The sequence below is a fragment of the Mirounga leonina genome, unplaced genomic scaffold (assembly GCF_011800145.1).
Source record: "Mirounga leonina isolate KUSES-001 unplaced genomic scaffold, KU_Mleo_1.0 Mir_114, whole genome shotgun sequence".
In the NCBI taxonomy this organism is placed as follows: domain Eukaryota; kingdom Metazoa; phylum Chordata; class Mammalia; order Carnivora; family Phocidae; genus Mirounga; species Mirounga leonina.
In genome coordinates this window covers 41,568,255-41,584,925 of record NW_023270265.1, presented here as the reverse complement: position 1 = coordinate 41,584,925, position 16,671 = coordinate 41,568,255, and the positions used below count along the sequence as shown (strand labels likewise).

Sequence of the window (16,671 nt, the reverse complement as noted above, 5' to 3'; positions counted from 1 at the left end):
CTCACAGATTGTACACTATAAGGGGTGAATATCATTGCATGTAAATTCTACCTCAATGAACCTGACTTAAAAAAAAAAAAAGAATGGGAGGTCACCTGGGTGCCGCAGTCAATTAAGCATCCAACTCTTGGTTTTGGCTCGACTTTGATCTCAGAGTCATGAGATAGAGCCCTGAGTAGAGCTCCGTGCTCAGCGGGGAATCTGCTTGAGATCTTCTCTCCCCCTCTCCACCCTGCCCCTCCCCACTGCATGAACTCTCTCTCTCTCTCTCTAAAATAAATAAATCTTTAAAAAAATGGAGGTGAAATAAAGGTATTTTCAGAAAAAAGAAAACTAAGAAAATCCAGTGCCAGCAAAACTACACTATAAGACATACTAAAGGAAATTCTTTAGAATAAAGGTAAAGGAAAGCAGATTAAACTCAGGACCACAGGATGAGATGAGGAACACTGGAAATAGCAAATATGTGGGAAAATATAAACGACTATTTTTTTGCTTTTTATTCTTTTATTTTTTAAAATTTTTAAAAAGTTTTTATTTGACAGAGAGAGAGAGAGAGAGAGCACAAGCGGGGGAGTGGCAGGCAGAGGGAGAGGGAGAAGCAGGCTCCCTGCTGAACAGAGAACCTGATCAGGGCTCCATCCCAGGACCCTGGGATCATGACGTGAGCCGAAGGCAGACGCCTAACCAACTGAGCCACCCAGGCACCCCTGCTCTTTAACTTTTAAAATATATATATCATTTAAAGTAAAACAAAACACTGTATTGTGGTATTTACAATATATTGGGATAACATTAAAGATGTGTCAAGAACAATAAATGATACTGTCCAGTTTCAAGATTTCTCCATTTTACATGAACTGTTAAAATATTAGTCTTAAATAATCTGTGAAATGTTAAGGATGGATACTGTAATTCTTATAGTGACTACTAAAATATAAGACAAAGAGGTAAACGTAAAAAGCCAATATATAAATGAAAGTGAAATTCTAGAATGGACTAAGAACATGTCTATTATGCAAGACCATAGAGTGGAATGTGCTTTTTAACTGGAATAAGACAGGTAAACTCAGCCAAAGTTTAAAAATAGAATGCACTTCAAAACAATTTCCAAGATAGAACTTTACAAGGGTAAGATTTTATGAGGCAGATCATTTAGGATGTCTTCAATTTAGCAAATACATAGTTTCAAGTATTTATTTCCAAAGAATTATAGGAAACTCAGAATCATTATTTCACTGGAGACAGTAGCCTAAATGTTGATTAGATTCCCAGGCCTTAGAAGATAATGTCACATTGCAATAAAATCAAACAAAATAAATAATAATGCCGAATAAGAAATGACTCTTTCTTACTCTGATTAGTGGAAGCTTTGGAAGACATTCTTTTTTTTTTTTTTTTTTTTTAAGATTTTATTTATTTGAGAGAGAGATAGGCAGAGAGGCAGGTAGAGGGAGAGGAGAAGCAGGTTTCCCGCTGAGCAGGGAACCTGATGTGGGGCTCGATCCCAGGACCCTAGGATCATGACCTGAGCCGAAGGAAGACGCTCAAACCAACTGAGCCACCCAGGCACCCCTGGAAGACATTCTAAAAAGTTCTTTTGGACACATTCAGGTGAGATTCTACTTCTTTATTTAGTTATTTCACTTTAAACTTACAGCTTTCTTTTTCTTTGCAAGCACATCATCATCTTATGCTTGGCAGTTGGAATTAGTGTGGTGGGTAGTGGTGTTTAATAGGTCACAAAAAAGATGATGGAGAGCAAGACACCAAAGTTACTAGGCTACAACTGGAAAGAGGTTTCTAGGTAGTGTACCTGTATCTGTGAGGAAGAGATTAGTTGACATGGAATTTCCAGACTCTGGACTGTAAGGATCAAAGGAGAAGCAGAGATCACTTTTTACATTTTCTCTGCACCAGGAGGAAAATGTGTTGGGTTGCTCTGGAAGCAGACCACTAGGAGGCCACCTACATGACCAGTACTCTCCTGGAACAGCTTTGTTATTCTTTTTATTTATTTATTTTTAAAGATTTTATTATTTATTTTTAGAGTTATCCTTAAGAGTAAATTGAGGATGTGGTGTTGACGGTGGAAAGGAAGCGAAGTGGCATACAAAAGCTTGTTTGCGGGGGGTATTTGAAAGACTGATTTAACTAAAATTGTTTTATGGGAGTTCATAGTTCATAGTAAAGGAGGTATCCCTGAAGGTTGGGTTGAATTTATAAAACTGCAGAATATGAATTTTGGAGAGCAGGGAGCAAAAATAAGGTCAAAGGCGTGCAAGCAAGAATGAAAGGAAATGAATGGATGAATGAATGAATGAGTGAATGATGAAAATATTAGACTTGATGCTCAATATGCCCCCATCCTCCATGACCATTGCCTTTGTCCAGATGCTGATCACTTATTCCATCATGGTCTTTCAGCTGCGTGCCTTTCATGTTGGCTCAACTACCTCCAAATTCATCTTTCCTATTCACAAGACTGTGAATTTTAATTTCCCTGAAGAATCTGCATCATCATATCCTTGGTCAGAATTCTCTAATTCCCTCACTGTATTAAGACAGAACTTGTCTGTTTGCCTGACAGAAGACTCCCATAGTCTGACCCAACCTGGTTTTGTTTTACCTAAACAAGGTAACATGTAATTCTCCTATGTCACTTTCGCCATTTCTCTTCATTCCATGTAGTGACATTTTCGCTTCTGTCATCCATTCATCCTCTCCACAAACATTTACTGAGCACTCACTACTTGACAAGGACTATGCCTTCAAAGGAGCTCACAATCTATCAGGTAGACTGACCTATGACAACTAATTGTATCTCAATGGAATAAAGCCCTAGTTGTGCTATGTATCAAGTATTATGAAGACATAGAGAAGAAAAGCATGAACTTCATGAGTCAAGGAAGGTTTAACTTAGGAGGTAATATTTGATCTTGGTTTTGAAGGATGAAAAGATGTTCCACAGGTATAAAAGAGAAAGGGTGGCACCTGGGTGATGCAGTCAGTTAAGCGTCCAACTCTTGGTTGGGCTCAGGTCATGATCTAAGGGTTGAGAGATCAAGCCCCATGTCAGGTTCTATGCTCAAAGCAGGGTCTGCCTAAGACTCTCTCTTCCTCTCCCCCTCCCTGCCAGGGTCTCTCTCTCTCTCTCTCAAATAAATAAATAAATTTTTAAAAGAGAAAGCTATCCCAGTCAGAGGAAATAGCATGTGCTGAATCCCACCTAGCTTACATTTCCATTCTATTGGACTTCTATAGTTTCTACTTACATCATGCACCTCACAATTTTAGTACTTATGGTGTAAAATGTATAATTTATAATCACATTAGATGTCTCAGACTACAAACTTCTTGACCAGCCAGTTCATATACTTCATTTGTATTCTCCTTGAACCTTAGCTATGTGGTATCACTGGGTACATAGTAAGGACCACAAAGATGTTGACAGGTTAACCTGGTAATCTATCAACATTTATGGATTCCTTATTTTTTTGTGCAGGGGTTCCAACAAAACTTTATTAGGACACTAAAATTTGGATTTCATATAATTTTCAGCAATAATGAACTATTGTTCTTTTGATTTTTAAAAGACTTAATTTTTTTAGAGCAGCTTTAGGTTCAGAGCAAAATTGAGGGAAGGTACAGAGATTCTTCCACATATACTTTGTCCCCACACATGCACAGCCTCCCCTATAATCCATATTGAGTGGTACATTAGTTACAATTGATAAACCTACATTGATACATCATCATCACCCAAAGTCCATACTTTACATTACAGTTCACTCTTGGTGTTGTATATTCCAAGAGTTTAGACAAATGTACAGTGAGATGTGTATCTATTATTATGGCATCATACAGCACATTTTCAGTGCCCTAAAAATCCTGTGTTCTGCCTGTTCAGTCCTCCTCCCTCCAACACACACACACACACACACACACACACAAACTCACTCCTTAGTTTTTATGTGTAAGGGAAGGAAACTAGTATTTATTGTAGTAAACTGTTGACTACATGCTAGGTTCTGTGTTAAAAGCTTTACACATGTTCCTTCATTTAGAGAGATTAATCAGGCAGTGGGCTGTTTTGGAAGATGAAGTTATTGGGGAAAGGGAGACAAACATAGACCTCAATGTAGCAAACCAGAAATGATGGAAGAGGATCTCTCTAATGGAATTTGATCACTTGCTATGTACTAAGGCGGATGGAAAGAGAAGACGTATTTTGCACCTGAAGCCTCTCTTTCATAAGCTCCCACCAAGTACGTATCCCACTCGGTAGCAATGATGTCTATACTTTGCTGACTGTGCTAAGCTGGGATTCATTAGAAACTTCACCTTAAAAGGAGCCGTGTGTGACAATGAAAAGAGCATGAGCTTCAGAGTCCAGTGAAACTCCCCACCCCGGTTTTCCATGTTACTAGCTGTGTCACATTAGGCAAGTTTCTTAAACCCTTGAAGCCTTAATTTCCTTGTCTGTAAAACAGATACAATAGTAACTACCTCATAAAATTATGTTATCAGTTGCAAAATACCTAGCGTACAGAAATGCTCTAAAAACCTTCCTCTCTGGCCCTCCCCCTCTTCCTACGTTCAACCGATTAAAACTGAAGAAGTTGAAAGTACCAGATATGACCAATAAGTAAAAAGTGCTTTTCTTTGGCAACATCCTTTATTACAGAAATTTTGTTTCCTCAAGTGTCAACTCTTGCTGATGTCATAGTGTTAGCTGTTCAACATACTCTTGGAAGGCTAGCACTGTTTATAGATGATTCAGTTTGCAAATTTAGAAAGCAAATCCAGGTGGAGAAATTGTCACACGTTTTCTAAAATTCAGAACTCCTTTGTTTCTATTCTTTTGTATTAAGTCACTAGACTACTTTTTCTTTAAGGCAGAGCATGAAGCATTTTGTACAGACCGAAATTAACTACTCTCTTTCTCAGTTTCAGCCAGAAGGACATTTATTATATGTTCTACAAAGTCATATTCAGCTTTCCAAACTGAGAAATATTTAAGGGATTTCATTATATTTGGGGAAATTTTCATCATCAGAGATTTAACAGCTACCAAGAAAGAACTCCACAATTAATCTTTTATAACATGAGTGTGACTTGTAATCTCCACACTAAGAAAAAAAATTACTAAGTATAGGGGAAAACTCTTCATAAACTATAATATTTCTTGGCAAAGAAAAACTGCTTTATGATTTTTAAGATATGTTTGAGGATTTAAATGAAACGTACATGTTTGAAATTAGGGCCAGATGCAACACAATTCAAGTCCAATTCACTAGCTGCATCACATTTACTGTGATTTAGTAAAAGGTATTCAATAATTCAATAATTCTATGTTTCATAGAAATCTCACAAATACAAGTATTTCATTCATAAAGGGCATGGTTTGGCAGGTTTCCAGGGCAGGAATTTGCTGGAGGAGAGGTAAATTTATTGATTAAAATAAATCAAATGACTGACATTTCCCCCAGAAAACTGGCAAAACAATGATATTCGGAGACTGGAAGTCTTACAACCAGAACCAGAAGAAAATTTCGAGCTATTTACATTTATTTACATTTATTATAGGAATCCTATAATATGATAGAGCAAACAATCAGACATTTGAGAATTCTCAAATTTTAAAATACATATTTTTGGAGTAGGACATTCCAAAACCTTTAATATGAAGTCTGGTGTTTGTAGCTCTTTGGATTAGTTATAATTATATTCCTCCTCTGTCCTTTGTACCTTTATATGCACTGAATAATGAGTACTCTGATGGAATATGTGCAGAAACAGTTCTTAAACAGGTCAACATCACTCAGCTCCTACCCTGTGTCTCAGTGCTTCCCCCTCTGTGCTCTCTTTTCCACTCTGGTCACACTTCCACCAACAGCATTTGTTATGAACTGAATGTTTATGTACCCCCAAATTGCTGTGTTGAAACTCTAACCCACAGTGTGGCTACATTCGGACATGGGGCCTCTAAGGAATTAATTAAGGTTATATGGGGTCATAAGGGTGGGGCCCTGATGCTCTAGGATTAGTGTCCTTATGAGAAGAGGCACCACATAGCTTTCTCCTGTGCACACGCGTCCTTTCTCTACAAACACATCAGGAAGAGATCCTGTGAGCACACAGCAAGATGACTCCTGCCTACAAGCCAAGAGAAGAGGCTCCCGAATGAAACCTACCTGCCAGCACCTTGATCTTAGACTTTCCAATCTTTAGAACTGCGTGAAATTAATTTCTGTTGTTTAAGCCACCCCGCCTGTGGTATTTTGTTATGGTAGCGTGAGCAGACTAAGACAGTAATTAAGAGGCCCAAATGCACCAGCCATAGTAGCACTTTTATACACATCCTTTCTTTAACTGCCTGACTTGTTAAAGATCTGGATTGGGGGAAAACGTTATTGACACCTGGACACAATTGGCCAGGAGAGTTGCACACAGATCCTGAAATCACTCAGACCTGCTTCTATTCTAGAATCAGAGAAGGTCAGCAGGAGAAGGGCTTGAGCGACCCAAGCTTGTCAATTCAGGTTTTATTATGATTCTGGGGTTACAGGAAACTATGCCATACACCTGGCGTATCCTTCTGGAAGACACTGGGAGTGAGGTAACAGATAGTTACCTAGAAAGCTTAAACATCTAAATCATGATATATTAGAGCGCAACGCAAAATTCTTATACATTTTTAAAGTGCTTCAAAGAAAGGCGTTATAGATAATGTTAACAACAGTAACAAATGGCTAAGACTTAAAATTACTGTGGGCTAGATAATGTGTTAAGGACTTTATGTGTATTTTCTTTCATCATCCTCATGAAAACAGGAACGTCGTCTTATCATCATTACAGAGCACTATTTCGGAAAGTGGAAGCATTTCTAAAATAGCCCGCGCTCTCATCACTATCACATTATTCTGCTTTGTATTCTTCACAGCACCTTCTTCTTTCTTTTTTTCCTTACTTATTTTCTGTGCTCCCCCAACCCCCTCCTCGGGGCCTGAACCAGTGGCTGTCACGGAAAAGGGGCTCAATAAGCCTTTAGTCAAGGCCACACATCTGGTCAGGGTAGCAGATGGAAAGCACCAGGAGAGCAGGAGTTGGGACTGTTTTCCGCCAAGCAGAGGCTGGCAGGGTGCCTGCTCAATCAGAAGGAAAAAAGAAAGGAAGGAGGAAGGGAGGAAAGAGGGAGCGAGGGGGGAGAGGCTGAATGAATGGAAATGTTCCCTTAAGCGCCTAGAGAGCATCTACCGCAAACCTCCCTCCTAGGAGGAATGAACTCAGTTCAAGGTCTAAGCCAGCAGTTTCCTCATTCCCAAAACCAGCGAGCAGCAGGGAATGGGGAAAAGAACAAAGCCTTTAAAAACGTCCAGAAGAAAGGGAGGAACGGTGAGAGAAAAGAAGCAGAAAGAAACGAATCCGGCGCTGTAAACAGATCTGAAAGCGAGCTGAGCCCGGCCGGTTGCCATGACGACCCGAGGCCAGAACGGCCCCAGTCCATTGGCTGAGATGCCGGAGCCAATGGGAAGGCGCGGTGTTGGCGGGGTCTTAAGATGGCTGCCGGGCGGCCGGCTCCTGCCGGGTGAGTACCGCGGATTGCGGGGCTGCTTCCCGGCCGCCGCGAGCTCCGATTTGACGGGTCCGGGAGGCCCGGGTGCGGGGAGCCAGCGAGCAGGTGCGGGCGGCCTCACAACCTGACGGCCGCGCCAGCGAAGCCCCCGGCCGGGCCCACGGGAGCGTTCGTGGGGCTGGCCTCCGCTTTGCTTGGAAGGTACGTAGCGCCTTCCCGAGCCTGTTGGTGGGAGAGGGGTTCTCCGTCCCGCCCCGGCCAAAGTGAGAGGGTGAAGAGGCTTTCTATCGGGGAAACAGGCTCCTGTTTACAACTGCTGTAGCCCGGGGAAGAGCTGCAGTTAGTGGGAATGTCAGCGGGCTAGACGTCCTGCACCCGAATCTGCGGCGCTCAGTTGTGTCCCCGGGACGGGATTCTTCCCGTTTGGGGATCGGAGGGTGGCACTGCCGCCGGCGAGCCTGCCGAGCTCCGGGTCCTGCAGCCCAGCAGGAAGAGGTGTACCTTTTAGAGCCGCCCTTTTGCAGTCTTGAACCTTGTAAGTATTCTCACAGCGGCATCCGACTTAAAATGAGCCTCGAAATGTTATTGGTTAACTGTAAATCTTTCCATGCAGGGTCTTGGGACGTATTTTCCAGGCCTTGACGAAACAAATAGTGTCTTTTTATTGGAACATATGCATACATACAACTTCCTGCCAAATACATGGTTTGGGTAATCAGACAGGGAACTTAAATTCGAAGTCAGGCCTCTGATTCAGTTGTACTTTATCTTTTTGAGAAAAGACAACATATTTCATGAATGGGACCTTTACATTAGCGTTCATGAGATGTGCTTAATAAGCATTTTAGTAAAGTAATTCCGAGTCATGGAAACGGACTATTGTGTAAATTATTTAACATGATGGTGGGTGGTGGTTTATGATTATTACGCAAGTTAAGATTAAATTCAGATCGGACAAAATTCAGGTTTCTGTGATTATTCTAATTGAATACAAAATATGGGAAATAAGACAGCTTTGTATGGTGAAAATAGAATTGAAATTCTGGAATATTAGAGACGGGAGACATTTACCCATTAAACTGCTCAGATTGGGTTTTGGTTATAAGCAGTCGCCTGATCTTCCAGAAAATGTGACATTATTACCCAGACCTCTGAATGTGATTTTTATGTACACATTTTAGTATAGCATGTTACATAAGTTTCTGCTTTGAAAGAGCAAGACAGATTTTTTTCTTAAGCAAATTTTAACAAAATTACAGGCTAGAGTCATTCTTTAGACCCACTCTCAAATCTTTGTCTCCACGAATATATTACTACTTAAATTGCATCCTCTAAAAGTTTCTCAGTTGAAGCCCTAGAGTTCTGCTTTTGTAAAATAAGCATATCGCAATGCCTTAGGCAAGTCAGTTACCTCACCTGTGAAAGGGGTTTCGATAGTAATTTCTAGTGGAAGGGTTGTTGTAGGGATTAATGGTAAAAGAATTTCTGTCACATTGTTTGTATGTGACATTGTTTATATGCCATACACATCATTGAGTTGCTTTGTTTTTCTTTCTGGTTCTGTTTCTTCTCTGTAACTGGGGTCTCCTTTGCTTTCTCTAGAGCACCTTTCAGGTGTTTTGTCTGACATGCAGTCTTACTGAAAACTGGAAATCTTGGCCGTGGTGGCGGGGTTGAGGAGAGAAGCCTTATCCACTGGGGTATCAGGGTTTAATCAGTATTGCATCTGACTGGTATATCACATCTCTTGAGAATGGCTGAATAATTTTCACATTTAAAGGGTAATTTGGAATGATTTGCTTTAGAATAAAGGCATGGGGTGAGAGACATTTCAAAGAATTAGAGAATCATCTTTAAGAGCAGCCAAAACAGGAGTAAGCACCAGGCCTAACCTAGTACCAGTTGGTACCATAGTACAATTGGAAATGTATGAGTGACATGTATATACTATGAATTCAAAGACAGTGTTTTCAAACATGAGCCCAAAGCAAGTCACAGAGCAGCCACTCCATATTGGCTGGTTTACAGTTGAGCTGCTGCTCACGTGGGCAGCTCCACTTTGCAGTCTTCTCGGTGAGTTATCTGTGTTCATCAGTGGCCATGGAGTTGCCCTTGTATATATTATGTATTTTTGCAGTCACAGGAGAATGGCACACCACTTTAAAGATGTTCAGGAACTGAGTTCAGAAACGTGTTATTTGAGTTTTGCCTTATTTTATGGATTTGGATGTAGAATCTAATTTCTAAAATTTATTTTAGTTCTTCTTTTTTCTGTGGGCATGCACAAGAAATTATCGTACCAGCCAATGTCATACTGAAGACAGGTCCAAAATGTGATCAAAAAATGCTTGAGAGCTGATGGGGAAAGGCAACTTCAGGGCACCCGAACGTGCTCCCCAGAGTGAAGCACGTTTGGGTGCCCAAAGCAGAGACACACCCTGTAGGGATGCTGGAAGCAGTGTGCTCCCGTGGGAGAACTGTGCTTGTCAGAGAGGCACATGCCTTTCATTAGCAGCCACAACTGAAGTCTGGGCCGAGTGGTACTTACTTGGCTGCTGATGGACAGACGCTTGCCATGCGTGTAGAGTGTTGGCTCCATGAGGTTAGATATTTTTGCCTGTCCTCATGTCTTAAAGAGTGCCCGGCACGCAGGGGCCTTGCACAAGATGCTATGGACAGGGAAAAGAAACAGTGGTTTCAAACATAGAACCCCAGTTTTGCTAAGAATGCTGAATCTGAAATTTGTTACTGTCCTTAAGTTCTGAAATAGATACGAGCCTAAAGGTATATAATGTGTCAGTGGCAAAGTCATGTTGGAGCTTATTATCATTCCCCCTCCATTTACTCCTCAGAACAGTTAAAATAGTTTTACTGATGGCATAACATCTGTTTTTCAGTATTGGCATATTTCACATGATGTCTTTTGTGCTAACAAAGTATCTAAAGGTTACCCATTCCAACTGTTAAAATCCTCAGACCAGGTTTAGGGGTGGATCCAGGTTTTATGGGGCTTGGAGCTTATATAATTTGGGGTCTCCTCTTTAAGAAAAGGAATGCAAATTCTAAATAGAGAATTAGGTATAATGCTTTGGAAAGATTTGTGCAAGAGGAGCCTTGACACTTAGGCTCCATTATCTTCCTGCCTTTGGTTTTATTCCTCCATTCAGAAAACCAGACACCAGAAACTTAATGTTAGACTGTGGAAATCAGGGAGGTAAATGAGTTGCATCAATTGCTAAGTGAATGCACCTCAACCTTAGAAACTTCAAAACTACCCTGTGAATGCTGCTACCCGTAATAGAAATTATAAAAACATAATATGTGGCCATAGAAATACTAATAGCAAAAAGAGCTCAGCATCGATCAAGCCCCTAGAACCTCCTAAACATTGTGGTGAGTGTTTTCATAGCTTATCTCATTTAATTCTCAGAATAACCCTGTACACAATATGACTATCCTTGTATTACAGCAGAAAAAGCTGAGGGTCAGAGGTGGTAAAAATGATTTCCTCCCACTGCTAGTATATGGTGGGGTCAGGATTACAACTGGAGCAGTGAGATGTCAGAGCCCTTCTTCTTAACAAGCCAAAAGAGTATTTTGGTGAGGTTGTTTCGGAGGGCTAACAACTGTGGAAGCTGGACCTAAACTGCCAAAAATCAGATCTGATTCTTTGGACCTGGGAGGAGGTTCCTAAAGGTTATCTGGAATCCGTTATTCAGATTAATGCAAAATCCCGTGGCATCTTTGTCTCAGAGACAATGGTGGTGGTTTTCTTATTAGGTTAATCACAATAGGGGCCAGAAAACTCCGCAAAAACAGTTTCCATCCTTGCATTTTATTCCTTCAGGGTTGATGGTAAATCATGAGCAGTACAATCAACTTCTCTTTTTTAGGCATCTTTTTGTTTTAAAGATTTTATTTATTTATTTGACAGAGAGAGACAGAGAGAGAGGGGACACAAGCAGGGAGAGTGGGAGAGGGAGAAGCAGGCTTCCCGCTGAGCAGGGAGCCCGACGCGGGGCTTGATCCCAGGACCTTGGGATCATGACTTGAGCCAAAGGCAGCTGCTTAACCGACTGAGCTACCCAGGCGCCCCTTTTTAGGCATCTTTTGAATGAAGTGGTTTTGACTCAATATGTATGCCATGTGATTAATAGTGAAAATGTACTCAATTATCATAATTTTAGCAAATGATTATAACTCCAGTTTTTAAAAATAATTTTTGATAAACTTAACAGTAGTTAATATTCTTTCTACCAAGGGGCCATATAGCTAATGACAGATATTATTCTGAACTTTAACCTTAGTTTCCTAAACACAATATTGGTATTCAAAAAAGCTGTATGTTTTTGTTCAATTGTTAGGATTAACATTTAATACTCCATTTCTTATTATTTTAGCAAACAGTGTAAAATTTAAAACTAGGACATTCTTTTTACTGCCACGCTTTCCTCAAACTACTTGCACAGCCTAAAAATTTTCCTTTGAATAATTGTTTTCCTACTCCTTGGACAATAAGTCCCTTGAAAGTTCAATTCAATACCAGTGAAACATCTGACTCTCTTTTTTAATTGTGATAGCTTGAAATACAATATTATAAATCTTAAATTGTGTGAGATATATATTGTTAGGCTCTTAACATTCTTGAGCAATGAATGCTTTTACTGAATTTATTTTTTTTTTTAGACAAAATTATCTGTATATTAGAGAATCTAGGTCCTATCTTTCTTTAAGTCATTCACCTGTAGGTATGTCTTATAACAGACTTGCTTAAACTACTTTGTACTTTTTGAAAAATTTTATACAAAGATTTTAATTCTTTTAATATGGAAGGTACATCCCATTTTAGATTAAAAGAAAAAAGTCTAGATGGACTGTTCCCAAACCATTGGGATAATTACTAGACTCTTGGGGTTTTAAATTTCTTTCCGTGTCCACTTTATATGTCTGAATTCATCTTTTTTTCCCTTTAGAAGAAAAGATGTGGAGTGGGCTGCTACCTCCTGGCCTAAATGAAAGCGATATTGAGTTGAATTCTGAAGATGAAGCCCCATTAGAGAACTCTGGATTTAACTTACAGGAAGATAAAGAAGATGGGGCCATTACAGAAACAGAGGTCTCAGATTTCCCAACTGATGGACCAAAGCCTGGAGTAGAGGCAAATGTAAATGCATATGAAGAATGCCCCTCTGGAATTCCCTTAACTATGTGGCATGTAGGTTTTCTCTGATGTGTTCTTATTAAAGCCTGTGTGCGTGTGTGTTTGTGCATGCTCCTGTGTCTGCCATGGTCAGAATGCTTGTTCTTGGGAAGTAATAGGGAAGATTGACTCAATACTCTGGGTCCGTGGTCAACCCATTGGGCACTCAGATGCTTGCTTTCATCTTTGTGTTGTTTTTTATAAAGAGAGGAAGAAAAACATTTGATAGGATTAGCTACTTTGCTTAACATAATACATTAATTTGATCTCTTTGTCGTCTGTATGAGTCACTGAATTTTACTCTCAGATAATCAGATTGACTTATGTCGAAATAAATGAAGGTAAAAACTCAGGTTGTGAAAGAGTCTTAGAAAATAGAGTATCTCAAGAAGAACTGAACTACTTTTGTTAAATTTGTATTTTTTTTTTTTTAATTTATTTATTCATGAAAGTCAGAGAGAGAGAGAGGCAGAGGCAGAGGGAGAGAAGCAGGCTCCCCGCCTAGCAGGGAACCCGATGCGGGACTCGATCCCAGGACCCTGGGATCATGACCTGAGCCGAAGGCAGACGCTCAACCATCTGAGCCACCCAGGCGCCCCTAAATTTGTATTTTTATAAATGCTAGAGTATATTTTTATTACTTAACATGTTATTTTTTGAATGTATGCTTTGCTTCAAAATATATTTACTACTTTTTCTCTATCTTTTTTTTTTACTTTTATATAGAAATTTCAAGAATTGCATAAAAAACATTCTGAACAGAAAACCTCAACTTCAGGATTCAGAGGGAAAAAAAGAAAACGCTCCAGGAAAGGTGTTTTGTTTTGTTTTGTTTTTTTAAAGATTTTATTTATTTATTTGAGAGAGAGAATGAGAGAGAGAGAGAGAGAGAGCATGAGAAGGGGGAGGGTCAGAGGGAGAAGCAGACTCCCTGCCGAGCAGGGAGCCTGATGCAGGACTCGATCCCGGGACTCCAGGATCATGACCTGAGCCAAAGACAGTGGCTTAACCAACTGAGCCACCCAGGCGCCCAAGGTGTGTTGTTTTAATTCAAGTTGTCAATAGTGCTGATGTTAAATTGTCACTAATTGAGCTCAACAGTTTTTAATAAGCATTAATTTTGAAATAACAAATGAATACTCAGGTATTGACACTTTGTGAATTCTTTTCAGGTAAATTGAAGAATGAAGAAGATTCTCATAGGTAGGTGGAATTTAAAATATTTGTTCCAGACAATATTGTAAAACTTGTACCAATAGTTGAACTACTTATCTCTGAAACATAAGAACTAGTTTTTGTGATTTGTAATTGTAATAACCAATTAAAAACACTAAGAATAAGTTATCGTCTGTCTTGCAGTGAACAGACCTCAAGTGAAACCCAGTGGAAGGAGCTTACTCAGTATTTTGGAATCAATGATAGGTTTGACCCCCCTGTTAAAAAGAAAAAAATTGACAAGGTAAGATCTTTTTTTATCGCATCTTATATTAGCCAGTAGAAAATGTTTGTAATTAGCCTTACCTAAGGTGTTCTCCTCATTAATTAATTCAGTGAAAAAGTTAAAATGTGTACTGTATGTGAAACAAGATGCTAGGTAAACAAGTAAATATATAGTTACAAATCATTAAAAAAATGGCATTAAGGAAATGAACAGGATGTTGTGAAGAAATTAAAATGGAGGCCTCACTTTAGTTTAGGTGGTCAGGGAGGGCCTTTCTTGGAAGATGCCACTTCAATGAGACCTGAAGGATGGGAAGGAACCATCTATATACAGAATGCTCGTGTAGAGGTACTAACCTGGGTAAAGGTCCTGGGGAAAAGGAAAATGAGTTATCATGGGACATTTGAGTAACTGTAAGAATGTCAGCCTGGCTGGAATGGAGTCAACAAGGAGGAGAGTGGGCCAGGATAGGATCAGAGAGGCAGGCAGCCAGGGACCAAACTATGAAGGACCTGAAGAATAAGGAATTGGGTTTTAGTTACAATGTAGTTGAGAGTCATTCAAGGGTTTTAAGTTAAGGGAATGATATGATCGAAGTTATGTTTATAAAGATTGCTCTTGTGTGGAGAATGGGCGAAAAAACAGCAGCAAAAGTAGACAAGAAGAGAACAGTTAAGAGACTCTTCTAGGCTCAAGAGGTGGGGACTTGAACAAGAATGATGCTGCTGAAGATGGAGAAAAGTGGATGGATCTGGGGTCTATTGTAGGAGGAGAATGGATAGTATTTGCCTCTGATGCTTTGTGAAGTGATGGAGAGGATTTGGGGAATGAGGAGGGGAAGAGAACCATTCCGGGTTTTACCTTCAGCAGTGGTGTGAATAGTGATGCTAGGTACGAAGATGGGAAGGCTGGGGGGGTGGTGGGGGAGAAGATTTAGAGTGGGTCTGTCCAAAGTTCATTTGGGGCATGCGTGATCTCAGTGGGCAGGAGTAGAGAGATAGTTGGTAAAATGAGGCAGGAACCTAGAGGAGAATCTGAGCTGGAGATGTCATCAGTCTATAGATGATGTGAATATTTAGTAGAGTCTTGAATGAATTTGAGTAACTTACATATTAACATCAGGGAGTGTAGACTCCAGGAGCATGAAAATTGAGCACTGAGTGGTAGGGCTAGAGGCTCAGGAGCCTGCCTGGTTGAAGCCCAAGTATATTGTATCCTGCCTGTGTAGACAGATTCCTCCTTCAGGGATCATTTCTGTAGACTGCTGTGTGTACATAGAGACCATTCTGATTAATCAATATTTCTTGTGAAACAAACCTCAGATATTAAACCCATCATCGGGTATTACTGTGTCTTCGAGGGCATGTGCATTAAGGAACTGACAGAGTAGAATTTTGCATGTGAACCTTTTGATTCCAGTTTTGCTAAGAATTGTTGTCATTTAGTTCCTAGAGCACTGGGGAATTGGAACCAGCACCACTTTCTTTTCTTTTCTTTTTTTTTTTTTAAACATTTATTTAAGAGAGAGCACATATATGCCTGGGGGGAGGGGCAGAGGGAGAGAGAGAATCTCAAGCAGACTTCCCACTGAGTGAGGAGCCTGATATGGGGCTCGATCCCAGGACCCTGAGATCATGACCTGAGCCAAAATCAAGAGTTGGACCCTTAACCGACTGAACCACCCAGGTGCCCCAACTAGGATCACTTTCTGCCATGCTAATTGCTGCTACTGAGCAATCTCTGTTTTACAAATGTTCAACAGGTGCAGAAATGCTTACATTCTTAACAAAAAAAGATCACTGGTAGAGTTGAAACTAAAACCCAGGCTTTATGACACCACGCTCTGTTCTCTAGCTTCACTGCACAAGGGCCGGTCAGCACTTTAAAATGCAGTTGCTATGCTCTTGACCTCTGTGATTCTGGTGGGCTGGCAGGAGGGATCTTGTTTGAGAAGGGTGCTCTGGACTGCAAAAACCTGTTCTAACGCATGAAGGGGAGTGGGCTGGTCTCTGGCCAACCTGCTGTAGAGTCCCCACTGCTGATTACATTGTTGTTTTGAGGGAAGGAATGGCTAAATATCAGTTCTTATAGGAAATTTTTTTTAAGTTTTACTCATGAATTAGGTGGTCTTTGATCTTCCATTATTTATAGTATTTGTTGTGTTTTCTCAGAACTGTTGACTTCAGAATGTCTAAACTGTTTCTTGGTGAAGTTGTTAACCATTCCAAAAAGTAAAAAAATTTGAACGATTTTTTACAATCTCTGAATTAGAATTTTCTTTTTACCCTACGTATATGAAATTGTACCTTCTTGATACTGGCCAGATATGGCTAATTCTTATTCATTGTCTAAAACTTGAGATTTGTATGGAGTAACCTTAGTAAAGGTTAGAATGACATGTGAAATCTTTTAAACAACTCAGTTTTATGAACTAGTGTTCTGTTTCACATA

The 16,671-nt window shown here is 40.0% G+C and overlaps 1 protein-coding gene across 1 annotated transcript in view; it reads left to right on the top strand.

The window, feature by feature from the left end:
- Nucleotides 1-7,540: 7,540 nt before the first annotated feature.
- FAM204A (family with sequence similarity 204 member A) overlaps nt 7,541-16,671 on the top strand; it is a 33,254-nt gene continuing 24,123 nt past the window's right edge. Inside the window, exons 1-5 of the mRNA XM_035030003.1 lie at nt 7,541-7,780; nt 12,553-12,794; nt 13,506-13,593; nt 13,952-13,982; nt 14,139-14,238. Of these exons, the coding sequence (XP_034885894.1) occupies nt 12,561-12,794; nt 13,506-13,593; nt 13,952-13,982; nt 14,139-14,238 (453 nt within the window). The 5' untranslated portion in view covers nt 7,541-7,780; nt 12,553-12,560. The remainder of the gene's footprint in view (nt 7,781-12,552; nt 12,795-13,505; nt 13,594-13,951; nt 13,983-14,138; nt 14,239-16,671) is intronic.